The sequence below is a fragment of the Aptenodytes patagonicus genome, chromosome Z (assembly GCF_965638725.1).
Source record: "Aptenodytes patagonicus chromosome Z, bAptPat1.pri.cur, whole genome shotgun sequence".
Lineage (NCBI taxonomy): Eukaryota > Metazoa > Chordata > Aves > Sphenisciformes > Spheniscidae > Aptenodytes > Aptenodytes patagonicus.
The window spans coordinates 43991998-44008662 of NC_134982.1; the positions used below are offsets into that span (position 1 = coordinate 43991998).

The 16665-nt window shown below is 39.6% G+C and overlaps 1 protein-coding gene across 2 annotated transcripts in view; it reads left to right on the forward strand.

Moving 5' to 3' along the window:
- The window catches only part of LOC143172317 (transducin-like enhancer protein 4), a 98367-nt gene extending 88110 nt beyond the window's left edge, over positions 1-10257 (forward strand). For both annotated transcript variants that reach the window (XM_076361595.1, XM_076361596.1), the window contains exons 15-20: positions 3080-3329; positions 4414-4661; positions 5616-5763; positions 6332-6482; positions 6803-6879; positions 8540-10257. In XM_076361595.1, coding sequence (XP_076217710.1) covers positions 3080-3329; positions 4414-4661; positions 5616-5763; positions 6332-6482; positions 6803-6879; positions 8540-8647 — 982 coding nt within the window. In that variant the 3' untranslated portion in view covers positions 8648-10257. The remainder of the gene's footprint in view (positions 1-3079; positions 3330-4413; positions 4662-5615; positions 5764-6331; positions 6483-6802; positions 6880-8539) is intronic.
- The last annotated feature ends 6408 nt before the right edge of the window (positions 10258-16665 follow it).

Sequence of the window (16665 nt, forward strand, 5' to 3'; positions counted from 1 at the left end):
GACCAGCTAATACTGGAGAGTTTGAAGGGCAGGGGATGTTTGTGCCATTTCTTCTCTCACTCTCGTATGTACGAACATGTTTGTGGAGGAGTAGTTGGGGGGTAGTCACACACTTGCATGCATGTGAGTAAATGCGTACACTTACCTGCCAGTGAGCTTGCGGACATGCAAGATTAATAACATATCATGGTGACAAGCCATCAGTCCTAGTGCCTGTAAGTCCTCTTGTACATAATGTGTCACACAAATCATAAATCATGTCCAGCTCTCTCAGATCTTACACACTAGTTGCCACCTCAAGTTGACTTTCTGCTAGTTGCAGAAAAGCCACCTCGTAGGTGGCTGCGTAAGGCGAGTTTGGAAATTGGTGTGCAGCAGCTTCCGGACCAGCTGCTTGTGTTAAAAATTCTGCGGGGCACAGATCTTCATCCTACACATGCCCCTATAGAATAAGGGGTGGATATTGTCCTGGTTTCGGCAGGGATAGAGTTAATTTCTTTTCTAGTAGCTGGTACAGTGTTTTGGATTTAGGACGAGAACAAAGTTGATAACGCAGAGAGAGCACTTACAAATGTCTTGACGTAATGTTCAAATGTTGCCTGGGTTCAAGTTCACCCTTGGTGGAGTTGGTCACCTGGAAGGAAGGGTGACTGGCTCTACCAGGCTTTGCTTGCTGTGGTCTGAGAAACGGCAATACCAGGGATGCAGAGACATCCCTGCTCACACCTTACTCATGTTAGAGATGGGGGGAATAAAATGTGAGGCAAACTGAAATCAAACCAGTTTGAGTCTGGTGCATCTCCAAGGTTTTTGAATGTTGTTGACGTATTGGTGACTGTTTTAAACATTTAAATGTAACTGTCATTTGTCTGCTGTAGGCCTGAAACCTTTGAAATCTGTGGTTGTTTTAGCATGATTGCATTGATTTTTCTTCATCTTAAGTGCGGTACTTTTCACAGCTATCATTCAGGATTGTTGCTTTCTCATTTATTCTTCCTTTTCCCTTAGAGCAAAAGTTGTGTAAATCCTCTGCACTGTTGAGTGTCTGTTGAAATGGAGCAGGCAGCGTGTGGCACATTAGGGATCTGGCCCCTAATAACTCTCTTTTCACTTTGGAGAGAGATCAAAACGCTGAGGATTGTACAATATATAAATAGAAAAGGTAGCTAGTGTGAAAAGAAGAAAAAAGTGCTCACTAGGTATTGATAACGTCAGATATTTGTAAGATATTTAGAGTACTTCAGATAAGCAACATGCAGTGGTAGTTCCCAGAGTAAAAGAAAACCCCAAACACTCAACCACCACAAAACCAAACCAAGCAACAGAGCAACAGTTTAATCACATGTGCTGGCATGGAGTAATGAATGGAGTGAGAATAATGTAGTCACAGATCACTCCAGATCTAAGCTTTATTTCTGTAATTGTTAGATATGTTCCCTGTGTACTTTATAAGCATGCTAAAAATCACTTTGGCTGATAAAAGTATCATATACTCAGTGCTCAACATGGCTCTGCAGAGAGTGACTGCATACAGAAATCAGAAAAGATGATAATGAAGTTCCACTTGTTTTGTTAGATGTTTCAGGTGACCAGCAGCTGCTTTTTTCAGTACCTTACTGCAGCAAACAGGAATTAGGGAGATAACGAGGATGATATTTCAGATTTCTGTGGTGATAATTGAACCCTAATTCTATTCATATAGGCAGTTTGCTGCTTCTGACAACCACAGAAATCTGTCCTACCCTTTCCTGCATGTGTTTAATGTCAAAAAAATGGAGAATGATGATATGATCTGTCACTCAGACCTGCCAGAACAAGAAACAGAGCACAAGATGAGAAGAGTGTGTAAAGCTCTGGGAATAGGGCAGAACAGTGAAAATGCAGCTGCATTTTGTCCCACTGAAAATTATTGTTCTACTGTTAATGCACTATGAATCTAAAATAACAAATTCAATAGTTGAATTCTGAAGACCGCCTTCTTCAGTGACTTTGAAGCAACAATTAAGAAAGTGATCTTCCTAAGTATTCTCATAAAATGATTTTTTTTGGTGAGCTCTTTTCATCCCACCATTGTGACAATGGATTTTTCATCAGTACTATGACAATTTTTTAGGTCTAAGGAAATTAAAGCCTTCCGTTAAGCATAGCTTGGTATGTGTAGGTGAACCCTCTTATAAAGTTTGTGCTCTTGTAATAGATGTGATATGTCAGGTAGCATCTCGGAATAAGACAATTTCACAACCCAACTCTTCTCCCTAGAAAATATTTTGAGATGAAGTTGTTGATAGGTTATTCACCGGTGGCATAACTGGCGGTCACACTACACATTCTTTCTCAGTGAGAGCCCTGATTCTGGCAGGAGAAATTGGGATTTGTAGTTGTTGTGTCAGGTCCATACCAAAAAAAAAAAAAAAAAAAAAAAAAAAAAAGACAGCAAGCTCAAAAGAAAGAAAACTATTCCAGTGCATTTTTGCTGGTCTGTCATGTCAGATGTCAGCAACTGTGCCTTGAGGACTTAACTCCTTGACAGTGGAGGTTTCACTGCATCCTTAGGTACAGTGCTGGGCAGTTTTGCTTGAGGGGCATGGGACTCACAGTGCATTCGGGACAGCTGAAGTTTGCACATTAGAGTCAGTAAGGGAGCAATCAAATGACCCTGGCACTCAGCTACCCACCATGCTCTGCAGCAGCCAGCCAACTATTTCTGTCCTCCAGGGGGGCCCTGATGCGACCTTCCTTCCCTTCTCTGCATGCGGTGGTCTCCCTGTGCCCCAAGTTTAAGAGTAGCATCGTGTATCCTCACTCATACCAGAAATCATCATTGCATGAGTTGTAAAAGGTTATTTGATTGGTAGATGGTGCTTGACTTTCCATGTAAAAAGAACAAGTACCTAAGTTTATGCTTTGAGGGCCGTGCTATAGATAGATAAATAATTTCTTCTTCACATGATTAAAAAGATTGCAAAAGGAGCTGAGTGCAATGAATGCTCGCAGTGGAAACACACCTTTAATTCTGTTTTCTTAAATAGGCTTGAAGAAAAACTTCTTAAATCGCCCCCAATCTTTTTTTTCCCCTCAGAGCGTACTCATTTCATGTAAGTGCAGATGGTCAGATGCAGCCGGTTCCTTTCCCTCCTGATGCCCTCATCGGTCCAGGAATCCCTCGCCATGCCCGTCAGATCAACACTCTGAACCACGGGGAAGTTGTGTGTGCAGTTACCATCAGCAACCCCACGAGACACGTGTACACGGGTGGGAAGGGGTGTGTCAAAGTCTGGGACATCAGCCACCCTGGCAACAAGAGCCCTGTCTCTCAGCTGGACTGCCTGGTAGGTGAACAGTGGTGTATGACAGTGGAAGAAGATAGCAGGTTGTGTTAAGATTGAAATGATACCATTAAGGTACAAAAAACAGTGGCTATTTGAGTGTTGTCACTGGTATCAAAGCTTGATATTTCATTTGTAATTTTGTTGTATCTTTTAGAACTGAGTTTGAAGTATGTTCCCTGTCGTACTTGTGGTTTTTTCCCCCCAATGAATCAAAACATCTTTAATATCCTAAAATTGTATTGGTAGGGGGAAAGATCAAAGACAGCACAGCAAATACTGTTTATAAACTTTGACATTTGTTGGCAATCTTAAAGCTTGATATCCTATCATACTAAAAATTGCTGTCTTGCAGCTGTATTCTCTGAGAATATTTGAAGATTGTGTCATGTATTTTATGTCTGTGTATATGTGTGAATGCATTGCCCTGTCTTAATGTGACAATTAAAAATATCCCTGAGTGTTATTCACAAATTATTTGAATGTGCTAACAAGATGAACCATTGTTAACAGGTTTTCTCATGTCATTTACCTGTTCTTGGTAAGATGTTGCTTCTTGTTACAGAGGCAGTAAAATGAGAACTGTGCAGCACATGTAGACATATAATGAATTGCTACAGAAGTTGCTACACAAATGAAGAAAACTGCCCAAATATTTTCCTCTGACATCTCCTAGATGGTGGCAGCAAGTCTCACTGGAACAGAGCTGGGGGGAGTGTGCAGGGAATTTGGTACTCCCCCATGCCGAGAGGTTAATGTGCTGAAATAAACACAATATGAAAATGTAACTTTCTACACAAGCTGTCGAATATAGCTGTCTTGAATTGTTTTGGGCTGGGTTCAGGTCTTTGCGTTTTGATGCTAATTAAGATTAAATATCTCTCACTACTGAATTTTGTAGATCAAGTTTAAGTACTTCCCTAATGTCATGTAATTTTCTGGCATTAATACACTTTATCATTGTCATAAGTATAAATGGCTCATTAAAACCAGGAGGGAATACAATACTTTTATGGATTTCTGCTCTCATGTTAATGCTGTTTTCCTTTCCTCATGAGTAATCTCTTGATGGCTTCTGTCTCCACAGAACAGAGATAACTACATCCGTTCCTGCAGATTGCTCCCCGATGGCCGCACCCTGATTGTTGGTGGGGAAGCCAGCACATTATCCATTTGGGACCTGGCAGCTCCAACTCCTCGCATCAAAGCAGAGCTGACATCTTCTGCTCCAGCTTGCTATGCCCTAGCTATCAGCCCCGATTCCAAGGTCTGCTTCTCTTGCTGTAGTGATGGGAACATTGCAGTGTGGGATCTGCATAACCAAACTTTAGTAAGGTAGGTCGATGGAACTGGATCATCAGTTTGTGAAGAATTAATTAGACACGGCCTTACATGCTCTTCTGCGTACATATGCTATTTTCTCCATGGTGTCTGCATAGCTGCTTCTGGTATTTCATTGCTAGGCAATAGCCATGGTAATACCTTGACAAATGTCTATATAATTGTTTATAGGTTTTGAGAGTTTCATAATTCCAGGCCTGTTGAGCAGCTCGTAACTATAATTTCCTAAGATCAGCTGGTGTTGACACTGCTGTAGGTTCTTCGAACAGATGTTTTTCTTTGTTTCCATGCAATACACTGTGCTCACACTCCAGTCTCTTTAATGAGTGCTCCAGCAAATATGTCTTGGGTAAAGATGTGTGTAAATTACTGCATTGCAAACTTGGCGTCTTAGGAGCATGGGTTGCTGCTCAACAGCAAGCTAGGAACCAGTCATACAGAGGTTCTCTGTGCACTGCACTGTGTGTATGTTGTTATATGTAATATATCAGTACTGCATGTAAAGGTAGGCTTCTACTCCCTGATTTAGTCCCATTTAGACTGCTCTTTTTTTTCCAGGTTTGCTGGTGACCTGGAGAGTCTTCTTAAACTAAGTGAATTTTGACGATCATGCCACTTTTCTTTGGGGGGAGTGGGGTATTTTCAGTCAAAGAGTGGGTATCACACAGTCAGCCGCAAAGATCCCGAGTATCTGTCTCATAAAGTGTGCTTTTTGAAATTAAATTAGTGCTTGGCTGTCTGGCCTGGTTGCTTCATCAATTCATCACAAAACTCACGTGGTTGTCCCAGAGTTTATATTAATCTCAGATTGCTATTGGAATCTACGTTACTGTTGTCTTTAATGGCTGCATGTCAGGGACTGAAAGAAAAAGGAGGTATTTTGTATACATGCTCAGAACTGACTCTTTCCAGTGTGAGAACATGCATATCTTCTTTCAATATTTTTAGGCAATTCCAGGGCCACACGGATGGAGCGAGCTGTATTGACATTTCTAATGATGGCACCAAACTATGGACGGGAGGCTTGGACAATACAGTCAGGTCCTGGGATCTCAGAGAAGGGAGACAGCTACAGCAACATGACTTCACATCACAGGTTCAATCTCAGAAACTTTGCCATGTTAAGAAAAATCCGTCATGGTTTTCTAAAACAAGTGCTTTTGGTTTGGGTTGTTTTTTTTTTAAAGCAAACTCCAAAGAATTTTTCACTTAGTCCCACACTTCTTTCTTTTTTGAGATGTGGCAGGTAAACATCTTTCTGGAATATGACTATTTGACAGATTAGTACTTCTCCCATGAGAGTAGTGGAGAATCCTTTTTATAAAAGAATGGCCAGATTAAAGTGTTCCTATGTGCAATCTGTTCCCGTTTCTGTAGATTCTTGTTCAAAAATACTTTATGAAAATATTTTTAAATGCTGTCAGATAAGCTAGGACATTAACTTTCATAGCTTGATTCAGTGCATTACTATTACAGTTTTAACTGAGCTTTGTTTGCATGAACTAATTTATCTTGATTACTATAGCAATTGGATTATCATGTTTTTAAATCTGTAGTAGACCAAAATGTGTTTTTGCATAGCATTACCAGTGTAGCAAGAGTCGGTTTTGAATATTTCAAGCTCATTCCTTTACTGATTGAAGCATGTGCTGTGCTAATTCCAGATCTTCTCACTGGGTTATTGTCCAACCGGTGAGTGGTTGGCAGTAGGAATGGAGAACAGTAACGTCGAGGTGCTGCATGTTACTAAGCCGGACAAGTATCAGCTGCATCTTCATGAGAGCTGTGTGTTGTCACTCAAATTTGCTCATTGTGGTAAGCAAATCTTTCTATGCCAGTGTTTTCCCTTCTGAGAAATTCGTTCAAGACTACCTTTAAATGAAAGTAGGGGTATAGTTAAAAATCAGATGTTAAATTTAAGTATTAAAATTATTTAAAAAATTCTATGTGACTTTTTTGTGTGAATTGCTTATGTTATGATCAAACATTGTAGTGCAACCGGACGAAAATGTGACTGTTCTTTGGCTATGTTTTCCATTAATGTGCGAGTGCATTGTTTTTATGATTAATCTGTTTCTTGGGGTGCATTCCTTGAAAACAAAATGCAACAATAACATTTAAACAATCTGTTGCAGGCAAATGGTTTGTAAGCACTGGAAAAGATAATCTTCTTAATGCCTGGAGAACACCTTATGGAGCCAGTATATTCCAGGTAATAATCTCCTAAAAGCTTTTTTCCACATACATTACAGTGCAGTAGAGCTGCACATCTCAGGGTCTGTCATTAGCTTAAGGAGTTTTACATGGAAATTCTTGGCTAATTACTATGTTCCTTTAAGACTTTGTCTGTAATTAAAGAGAGATACGCTTTTGTCCTTTCTAACATTTGGTAATTTAGCTCTTACAATAAAGTAGCCTTTTAATCCAAAATTGTTTTTAATACCCTTCTTTCTCATCTTCTTGTGTGTATTGCTGTAATGCAGTACCCAAGTCATGTCGTTAGGTGAGCATTCACTGAAGGTCCAAAATGTAGCTAAAACAGCGAAAGTCATATGCAACACGTGTATTTTTCTTGGATGAGATGCATAAAGTCGGTGGATTGGACAGGCAGATTCCTGAGCTGAAGACTGTATCCTTACGGAGGAGCCCCATGGAGTGTAACTTGAAGTTGTAACCTTTCTATAGTCTTGAATCCCTCTGTGCCCAATTTTAGTGCCATTAAAGAAAAGTGGGATTTTTGGCATGTCCTCCTCTTCCTTCACCTACAGGTACCTCTAGGCTGGGAATTTTTTGAATTAAGTTAACTGGAGTTCCGGTTTAAATGGTCAGGTCTCACCTGTACTGATACCTGCCATGTCTCCGCCTCTGTGGACGCGTTTTGCCTTGACATGAGAAAGCTGAGGTCTCAGTTTTCTTAGTGGAGGCTACTCAGCTCTGGAACCACTTCCCACAGAAAGCCCAAATCGTCCTAACAAGAACACATTTCCCTTTAAAGTGATGTTAAAACCCCAGTGCAGCTTTCTTAATGAGGGGTAGAGAAAGAAACTTCCTGTGCAGTGCAGCGGAGGTTTCTTGGCAAAAACTTAGCATGACTGGGAATTGTTTAGCTCTTGCAGTGACAGGCAGAAAAGAATGTAGACGTATGTTATGTAAAGAAAACATGCACTAAAACAGCAAGTAAAATGTGACAATACATACACATCATCTCAGAAGAGACAGAAAAGCTGGGAGAGACAGAGCTACTGCATCCTGGTGCATCCTGTCTCCCATTCACCTGCTGTACCCTGTTGCGCATCCTATTCCACCACAGTATCTTTTCATATTTGCATCCTCCCTGATAATGTAAATACCTTTGTGCAAGGCTTTTGTCTTCTGTGTTGGGGAAATAGTGAGAGGAGATACAGTTACTTCTGTGGAGTCTCCTTGTTTCATACCTGTGGGTGGCTAGGCCTTTGTAGTGCTTCTCCATACAGATTTCTGGTTTGCAACAAAAAAGGGAGGGAAGAGGAAGAAGATGGCTTTTCATTCATTTTTATGCAAAAGATAATGTATAAAATATTAATAAATGCTTATTGCTTGTAAAGTGTATAGAAAGGACTGCTTCTTTTTGTTTGATTGATAGGTTATCTCTAGGTCCATAACATTCACTTCCCTTTCTGCTGCTGTTTTTTGTTGCCATAGAGCTTTAGGTGGAACAAGTTTGGAGAAACATTCTTGTAACAAAAGCTGCCGCTACAGTACTGATATTTAAATGAGCTTTCGGTGTATTCCCTCTCTATAAACTCTTCCATTAATCTTCAAGCCCTTCTGAACTGAAGGATTGGAAAGACGTAATTTTCTGTTTTCTTTTTTTTTTTTTTTCTTTCTTGTAGTCCAAAGAATCCTCATCTGTGCTTAGCTGTGATATCTCTGTGGATGACAAATACATTGTCACTGGCTCTGGGGACAAGAAAGCTACAGTCTACGAAGTTATTTATTAGAGACAAATCTGAATGCAGACAGAACTCCTTCTCCTAGCACTTTGCTGTATATTCCTTTTTTTTCTTTCTAAACTGAGAACTTAAATGCTCATCACAGTTGTGGAATTTATTTTTACCTTCTTAACTTGCTATTGATTTGTGAATGCTCATTAAGAACTTGTGATACCAAATTGTCAGATATCTGCTTGGAAGAAGATGGAATAAGCATACTTAACAGTGAACTTGACTCTTTAATTATGTATTATAGCTGTAATGTATTTATTTTGTTTAAAGAAGGCTTTCTAACAATGAACTGACTAAATAAAGCTGTCTGGCCCGGCTTTAGTTTGAAAGGTGCATTGTATACTTTGTGTTTTTGCAGGTGGATGAATTGGGGATCTTGGAGAAGGATGTTCAGGAGATAAAGTTACACTAAATAGACTTGTAGTTTCTATTTAAAAAAAAAAACAAAAAAACTTTGTTATATTTTTTAGTCCTGTTCTTGGATGAGACCTCTAAGTGTTATTACAGTATAATTATTTGGTGGGAAGATGCTGTATCTTAACTATTTTAGACAGTCTTGGAAACTTAGGAAATTGCAAACTGTAGCCAGTAATCTACATGCCTGTGATGAATGGCAAATTCAGTTCACATCTAAATTAAATTCACTTTAAGTAAGAATGTGCTAATTTATATATTTGCAATGTTAATATAGCATCTTGTGTACAGATTTGTTCTCAATGCTTTTCTGTTGATAAACATAAAGCATTTTGGTGTCAAGCTAGGTTTTTTAATATAAACACCTCTCTTTGTTATATTGTAGAGAGTACAATAAGTTGCCTCAAAGAATCACCTTTGTTACTTCTGGAAACTTTTGCAATGTTTCCTTGAAAATGGGGATATGTGTCTTTGGGCAATTTTTCAATTACAAGAGATTATGAAAAATATTTGATATGTTCTTTGGAAACTGCACTGAAATAAGAATGGATGCCTACCAATATACAAACTACAAAAGCAATGACCTCCAAGGTAGGATTTACAAGAGTACTCATTCCGACATACAAAAAGGAATGGATTCTCACTGGGATAAGGACTTGCTTTGTTCGCCAGCAGTTCAATCCAAGTCTTGATTGGATGTCCCTAAAACGGACGCAGACTGAGCCATTGTGCCAGAGACAACGTGTTATCTTTTTATGTTGTTGTTGTTGCTGTTAAACTATGATCTGTGACTTTTTTTTTGAATGCTTTAAAAAAAAATCTTTAAGTCTGTGGATCTGCTGATGTACAGTGCCTTTGCTGCTATGGATCAAAATCAAAAGACCCGTGTAGATAAATCTTATTGTATAAGTAGAAAATTACTTAATTTCATACTAGAAATGGATTGATGCTGCAAGTTAAAATGGACTGTTCATTGAAGTTCCAAATGTGGTAGCAAAAAATGGTGTCTTAAGTGCTTAGTGTTTGATGTCATTAACAGTTTCGTAATATTCTACATTGTAGAAAGATTTTGATACTAAACTGTGTCATTGTACATAGTTCTAATGCATTGTATTGACCACCAGTACTTCTATAATGGTAGATTATTGTTTGTGCATTCAGACTTTTAAGCATTAAACATACGTAACTTCTAAGGTGCGTTTTTCTATTTTTTTTTTCCCCTCCCTCATTCTTTTTGCGTGTGACAATCTCAGTTATGTGTGCAGAATGCTGTCTGTAAGGACAGCAGGCATTCAGTCGCAGAGCATGCCACTACAGATACTTTGCGGTTTTGTCACTGAGAGACAATGTAGAGTTTCACAAAATTTCTCCAAGCTAGCAAAATCAATGAATTTATAGTTTCCCAAGTTAGCTGACTGCAGTGATTCTGAACTCTTGGAGGCATCAGCCCCAAGACTTTGCCCATGTCTCCTAGGAGTTTGCCACCTCCCGTTTGTGTAGTTTCCTGTCTGATACAAAGCTTTACGTTATCCCATGCCTTGGAGAGAGTGAAATTGGGGACGATTCCTGCTCCTGCACCTGCTGAAGTATGCGGAGCTCAGCAGGACATGGGGAGTGGTGTTACACTGCAGCATCACACCTGGGTTTCCCCGTCCATAGCTAAAACCTGTTCATGCCTGTGGAAAGGCTTCTCTTGACTACGGTTGGTTTTAGATCAAGAAGTTAACCCAGCTTCCACTGAGTTAAGACCCAGGTTAAAGTGAACTAGGGGAAATTAATTTATACACTGTTGGGGGGGTGTGGGTGGGAGGAGTTGTGCTGTTCGTAACAGAAGGAGTGGAAATGGAAAAAATCCAAGAGAAAATTGGAATTAAATCTTTCTACCGTAACCCATTTCTGAAAAGCGACATTGTGTGTGTTGGAAATTCCCAGGCATGTAAGCCTGTCCTGCTGTGACGTGCCAGCCCGTGGTGACTGCCGGTACGTGAACCCAGGCTGAGAAATTTTTTGGGTTTTTTGAAATGCTGAAACAAGGCTTAAGCCGATGAGGTCATTTACCTGTACTGTGAGTGACTGGGTAATACTTGATGGAGGAGAGTGTAGAGGCAAGTTTTTCTCAGAGCTACCAGTTTCCTTAGAGTTAACGGTGAAGAGTGTTCCAGATGTCCCCCAGAATAATGTAAGTTTTCATTTGTATTGAGGTTCTGTGCTACTTGGTACAGTAATGCTTCATAAAGGTAAACATGGTACAGATGTTTTTTGTTAATTGTTACTCCTGTTGAGAAGATATAATTTATCTGTTATTATATTGGAGACACCTTTTATTTTCAAAGGTATTAAAAAATTTGAAAGGCTGGGGTGTACTCCATTTGCTAACAAAAGAGAAACCACCTACTTAATGTTTGCAGAGGATGTTACATTTTTCCATTTCTCCATTTCAGACATAGGAGATTACTTAAAACCCCTAAGATAAAGCTTTCCTTTAAAAAGAATAAAACATTGCATACTCCTGAATTTGTACCAGAGCTAGTTTTGACAGCAAAGTAGTATACTTTTAAAGCAACATGACATATATCTGCTGAATAATGTTTGTATTGATGGCTTGTAAACAGTCTAAGAATTAAATACGTTAATCCAGGATTACTGCATTTAAATGTGTAATCATCCTAATTTTTTCCCCTTCAGGGTTCAGTGCAAGTGAGAGATGGTACAGAGCTACTTGCTGTTTTTCAGTTAAGCAAACATAGGATCACCTTCCTTTTTCATTCTTTAGTTTCTCTCACCACTGCAGAGCACAATTTTGTGCAAAATGTTTTGTTAGAGATTTTTTTTGTCACAAACATGTGGCCAGCATACTCCATATTCGAGGTACAACCATTGCTTTCTCTGTATTTTTCTTCCCCTTTCAAATGTTGTTTAGTGCAATGATACATTAGGAAAGCCATTTCTTTCTAATCTTTCTATCCTTTCTGACTGGCCAGTATAGACATGTTTAAGGAGAGCATTTCCATCAAAATAGTATTTTCTAAAAATATGCAATTTTAAATTGTATTTCTCCTGCTTGTTCTTAGCTGAAAGTGATTTTTCTCTCCTATTTCTTTTTAAGCTACTCAGTTACGTAAAAAAGAAAAAAAAAAAATATATTTTACCGGCTGTGATTTTCCTGTATGAGGGATTTTTAAGTCTGTACTGGAATAGTTCAAATTGGATTTTGTGTTTGTTTTCATTCTGGCACCTGAAACACATAGGAAATTCCTTCTTCCTGAAGCGTTGATGGCTGCATGAGAGAAACGGGAAGGTAGCTATACAGGTCTACGTATGTCTGGAGTATCTTCTACAGAAACACAGGTCAGATCCTTTGCACAAATGAGCTCGTTTGTGGTGAAGACAACAATGGTCCCATGGCTTACACAGCTGAAAATCTAGCTCGCTGCTATAGGCATAGAGGACCAAATCAACCCATTTGGATTGGTTTTTTTTTGTTTTGCTTTGATTTGTTTTTAACAGTTTGGTCCTTTGAGCCTCTTACATTTATTTGTGGTCATCCCTACTGAAATCCTGATGTGACTAGCTTCTACTCGAGGATTTATGCTCTGAAAGAATGAAAAGCAAAAAAAAAAATCGTTAAATAAAATATGCTCAAGTTTTTGTGTGTTCAGGAGTCAGGAAATTCAAAGCAGTAGCTTGGGCTGCAATTGTTTCTCATTTGCATTGAATATACTATGTCTTTGCGGCACCAAATTAGCACGTAATACAGCAATACAAAATAGGCTTTAGAACATCAAGTATGGCTACTGAGAAGAATGTTGCTTTGAATTTTTCAGAGCAAATGTACTCCAAAGAGCTCAGCCAAAGAACTGCTCTTTTGTGGGGTATATGGGAGGGGTAGTTGCATTCAGTACTGAAGACCTTTTCTGATATTAACATTTTGTAGTGACCACAGTGGTATTGAAGAGGGTTGGTCATTATGGGCTTGATGTGCAGCCAGCCAGTTCTGCCATATATGAGAATCCCCTTCCCAGGCATAGCAGGAGACGAATCCCGGAGTAGCGTGCTGCAGAAGATCATCTCTGACAAGCTCTTAAATAATGCACCTGCCGCATCTGCTTTTGAACCAAGAGTTACTGAACATAACCCTTGAGATTTCATGTTTCTTCCGGTATTTGGAGTACAGTGTTTCCACCTCACAGCAAGAAATTTTTATGTCAAAACCAATAAATGTTCTTATTCTTACCAAATGATTTTCTGTCCCAGTTACAAGGAAACAGTATTATAGTGTCTTTTTTTATTATTAAAAATGGTGTAGTCTGACATTTACAACATGTCCATAAACCTGCTGGCAAGTGCAAAGAGGCTTTTCTGGGGGGTCACTTTGATTCACATGGTTACTTCTAAAATGTTGTTGCAGAAATACATTTTTTCTTGGGTTTTTTTGGGGGGGTTAACCTATGATACTGTATGCATAGTATATGCATTAAGGGAGTGATTGTCTAGTAGTACTTCTGCATCTGTGGTTTGGACTTAGCTGATTACCCCAGAATACTAAAATGCATCTGAAGGGTAAAATCAGTAAGTACAAATATTTAAGGATTTTTAAAAAAATTCTGCTGTTCTACAGTAATTACATTGACCCAAACTGTCTTTTAATGTCATATCAAGGTAAGCATCTGTATTACACCTCCTTTTCATATTCAAATAAAAGAAGGGGTGGAGGAATTTAAAGCTAATCTTTACCTTTCAATCAAATCTGTTCTTTAAAAAATACCCCAACGCTAGTGCTTGTCTTGGTTTTACTGTCATTATTCTTGAAGAATTTTATAACAAATGTGCTGTGGCACAATCCACATTAATGCTATAAATGGGGATAGGTGATATGGCTGCTGTTAAAAGCCAGGGTTTAGACAGTGCTATTGACATAAAAGCAGCGTGACTTGGTGGTCAAAGGTGTCACCTCCTTTCCTGAGCAAAAGCAATATGGATTTTTGGCAGTATATTTGAATGCAGTTGGATGTCTGTCCAGTATGGCCTAGGGAAACTTTGAGGGGTTTCAACAATTCTGTCTTGATTTTTTTACTGTAATTTAGGATGTGTTTGATGCAAGAAATGGTGCATAGGGATGAGTCGGGTCCCAGGACCATGGGCAGGAGGTGCCATGTGGAACAGGCTGCTCCGCTTCTGATTCCAGGCTCTGCTCTGTGCTGCCTGGCGTGTAGTGAAATGATTTGCATGAGCCCTGTGTAAAGTGTTTTTACATTCTTCTGCATGAAAAGGCATTATCTAAAGGCTAGATAACCATTATTTAGAAAAATTTGTCACAGCTGTATTGAAATATAGGGAGACATTTTCTGTTGGGGAAAGAACAAGGAGGACCTCTGGGGAATCAAACATTTCAACCCCTTATCAAGCACTGTAAATGTGCAAATGAGGCAGTTGCACCGCTGCGTTATAAACTGTCAGTCTGCTGGAGTGGGGAGAAAAAAATCCTAAAGTACATCGTATAAAGGTAATAGACTTGTGTTTCAGCACGGCTTTAAGGTATTGGGTATGAAGTCCAATTTACATTCATTTTAGAATAAACAAACGTGAATCCTCTTGTGATATTAATGATGGCATGTCTAGCCATCTTACAAAAAACAGTGACGTTGAAAAAATGAGGATACTTAGCAGGCTTTCTCCTCTCTAAGACATGAAGCAATATTATACAAAAAATCTCATTTTACAGTATAATCTCCTCAGTGTGGACAGTGATGTTAATATTTCAATGAAAATCTTTTTTCCAAAACAACATTAATATCATCCTCTCATTTACCTATGCACACATCTTTGCCTGATTAAAAAAATTCCCACCTCCGTTGCAAATTTACTTATTTCATTCAGGCTTTTAAGAAACAGTCAGAATAGCTTCTCTATGTCATATCAATCCTAGGGTTTTTTGGGGTTGTGTGTGACTCCGCTGCTATTTTCTCACTCCTTCCTCCCCCGCTGAGAACCTTCCTGAAGTTGGTGTTCAGTGTTCAAGAGATGCTGTTACTTGTGGCCTGGTCTTGATCTTGGGGGTTGCTCAGTGAATGGGAATGGAAAACGTTCACAGGATTTGGCTGGCTGTAACAACTGCTGTGACAGCTGTTACAGACTCATTTATGCCTCTTTCTTCCTCTGAGCAGTCTTAAATAAAGAGATGCTGTAGGAGCAGTACTCTGTCTAGCTGACCCTTCTGCTTTACCAAGTTTCACCGGTGCTCATCAGCTGGAAATGACGGAGGAGGAAAAGGAGTTGGGAGTCCTAGCTAGGTTCAGCGTGCCAGCGGGAGACAGCCATGAAAAAGACAAATGTGATCTAGGATGTGTTAGGAGAGGCATTTGCTTCAGGGATAGGAAAGTATTGCTGCCATTATACAAGGCACTGGCGAGACCTCTCCTGGAATAGTGAGTACAAACCTGGTCACCCTTGTTCAAAAAACTTAATAAAAAAATCGGACTGATAGGGAGAAGGGCCTACTGGGCAGACTGGACAATCAAGGGGATGGAGAATGTGTCATGTAAGAAAAGCCTACAACCTTTTAATCTAGCAAAGTGGCAGACCGAGAGCAGATACAAATGTCGTCTAAAAATGCTTCAAATGTCTATTCATCAAGGGTGAAAAGGTATTACAACTAAAAGATAATGCTAGCATGAAAAACAAGTGAGGAAAACAGTATAGCCTGGAATGAAAGAGGCTCCCGTTGGAGCAGGGAGGCCCTGGAGCGGGTTTCCAACCCAGAGACTGCCAAGAAAATAGCAGACTCCTTTTAAGATGGAGCATGATACATTTATGACAAGGTGCATGTGATAACAGGGCATTGGTGTCCATAGCCCATAGGTCTCTTTCAGTCCTTCCTACGTGCTTGACCTGCATATATAAAGGATGTATAACGGTAATGGAATGAAGGAATGTTTATTTTGAAAAAAAGTTCGGTGTGAGGGAGGGAGAGGAGGGAAGGTGGGTGAAGAGAGTGGGAGAGAAGGGCTGTCAAACAGAAAACGCTCATTTGGAGTGTTTCTCTGCAGCTGAAAAATGAGCACTTCTCCCTAGGTCTATTTATTATGACACTGCTTATCTAAAAACAATAGTTAAAAAGAAAACTGCACATTATTCAAGCTCTAATGCAGCGTGTTCCAGCTTACTTAGACTCACTGGGTTTGTACTCCATCAGCCCAGACAGGTGATCTGGTTTCTTTTATAAGTCAAAGTGTTTGGATTTTTTTGAGCTTGGAGATATGGCAGATGTTTCTCCTCCATGTCTGTTGCTGGTCGTGTCCATAGCACTTGTGTCAGTGGAGTGTCCCTGGCTGCAGCTGTAAGCTGTATTCTGAGCTGTAAGCTGCTCAGAATAACAGCAAGGGAAGAGAGGGAAGATGATTTTGGCTGCGCAGGAGGGAGGCAAGATGATTACAGCTCAGTGTGGTCAGTTGTACTGGCTGCTACTGTGCACTGCCGTGAGAGATGTGGCTTGAGGACAAGGATTGCCAAGGATCCCTTCACTTACCATGTCAGGAAAAGTAGGGGAAAATGGTATTAGAAGTCAAATTGTTCCATGTGAAACGCAGGCAGCCTTCTCACAC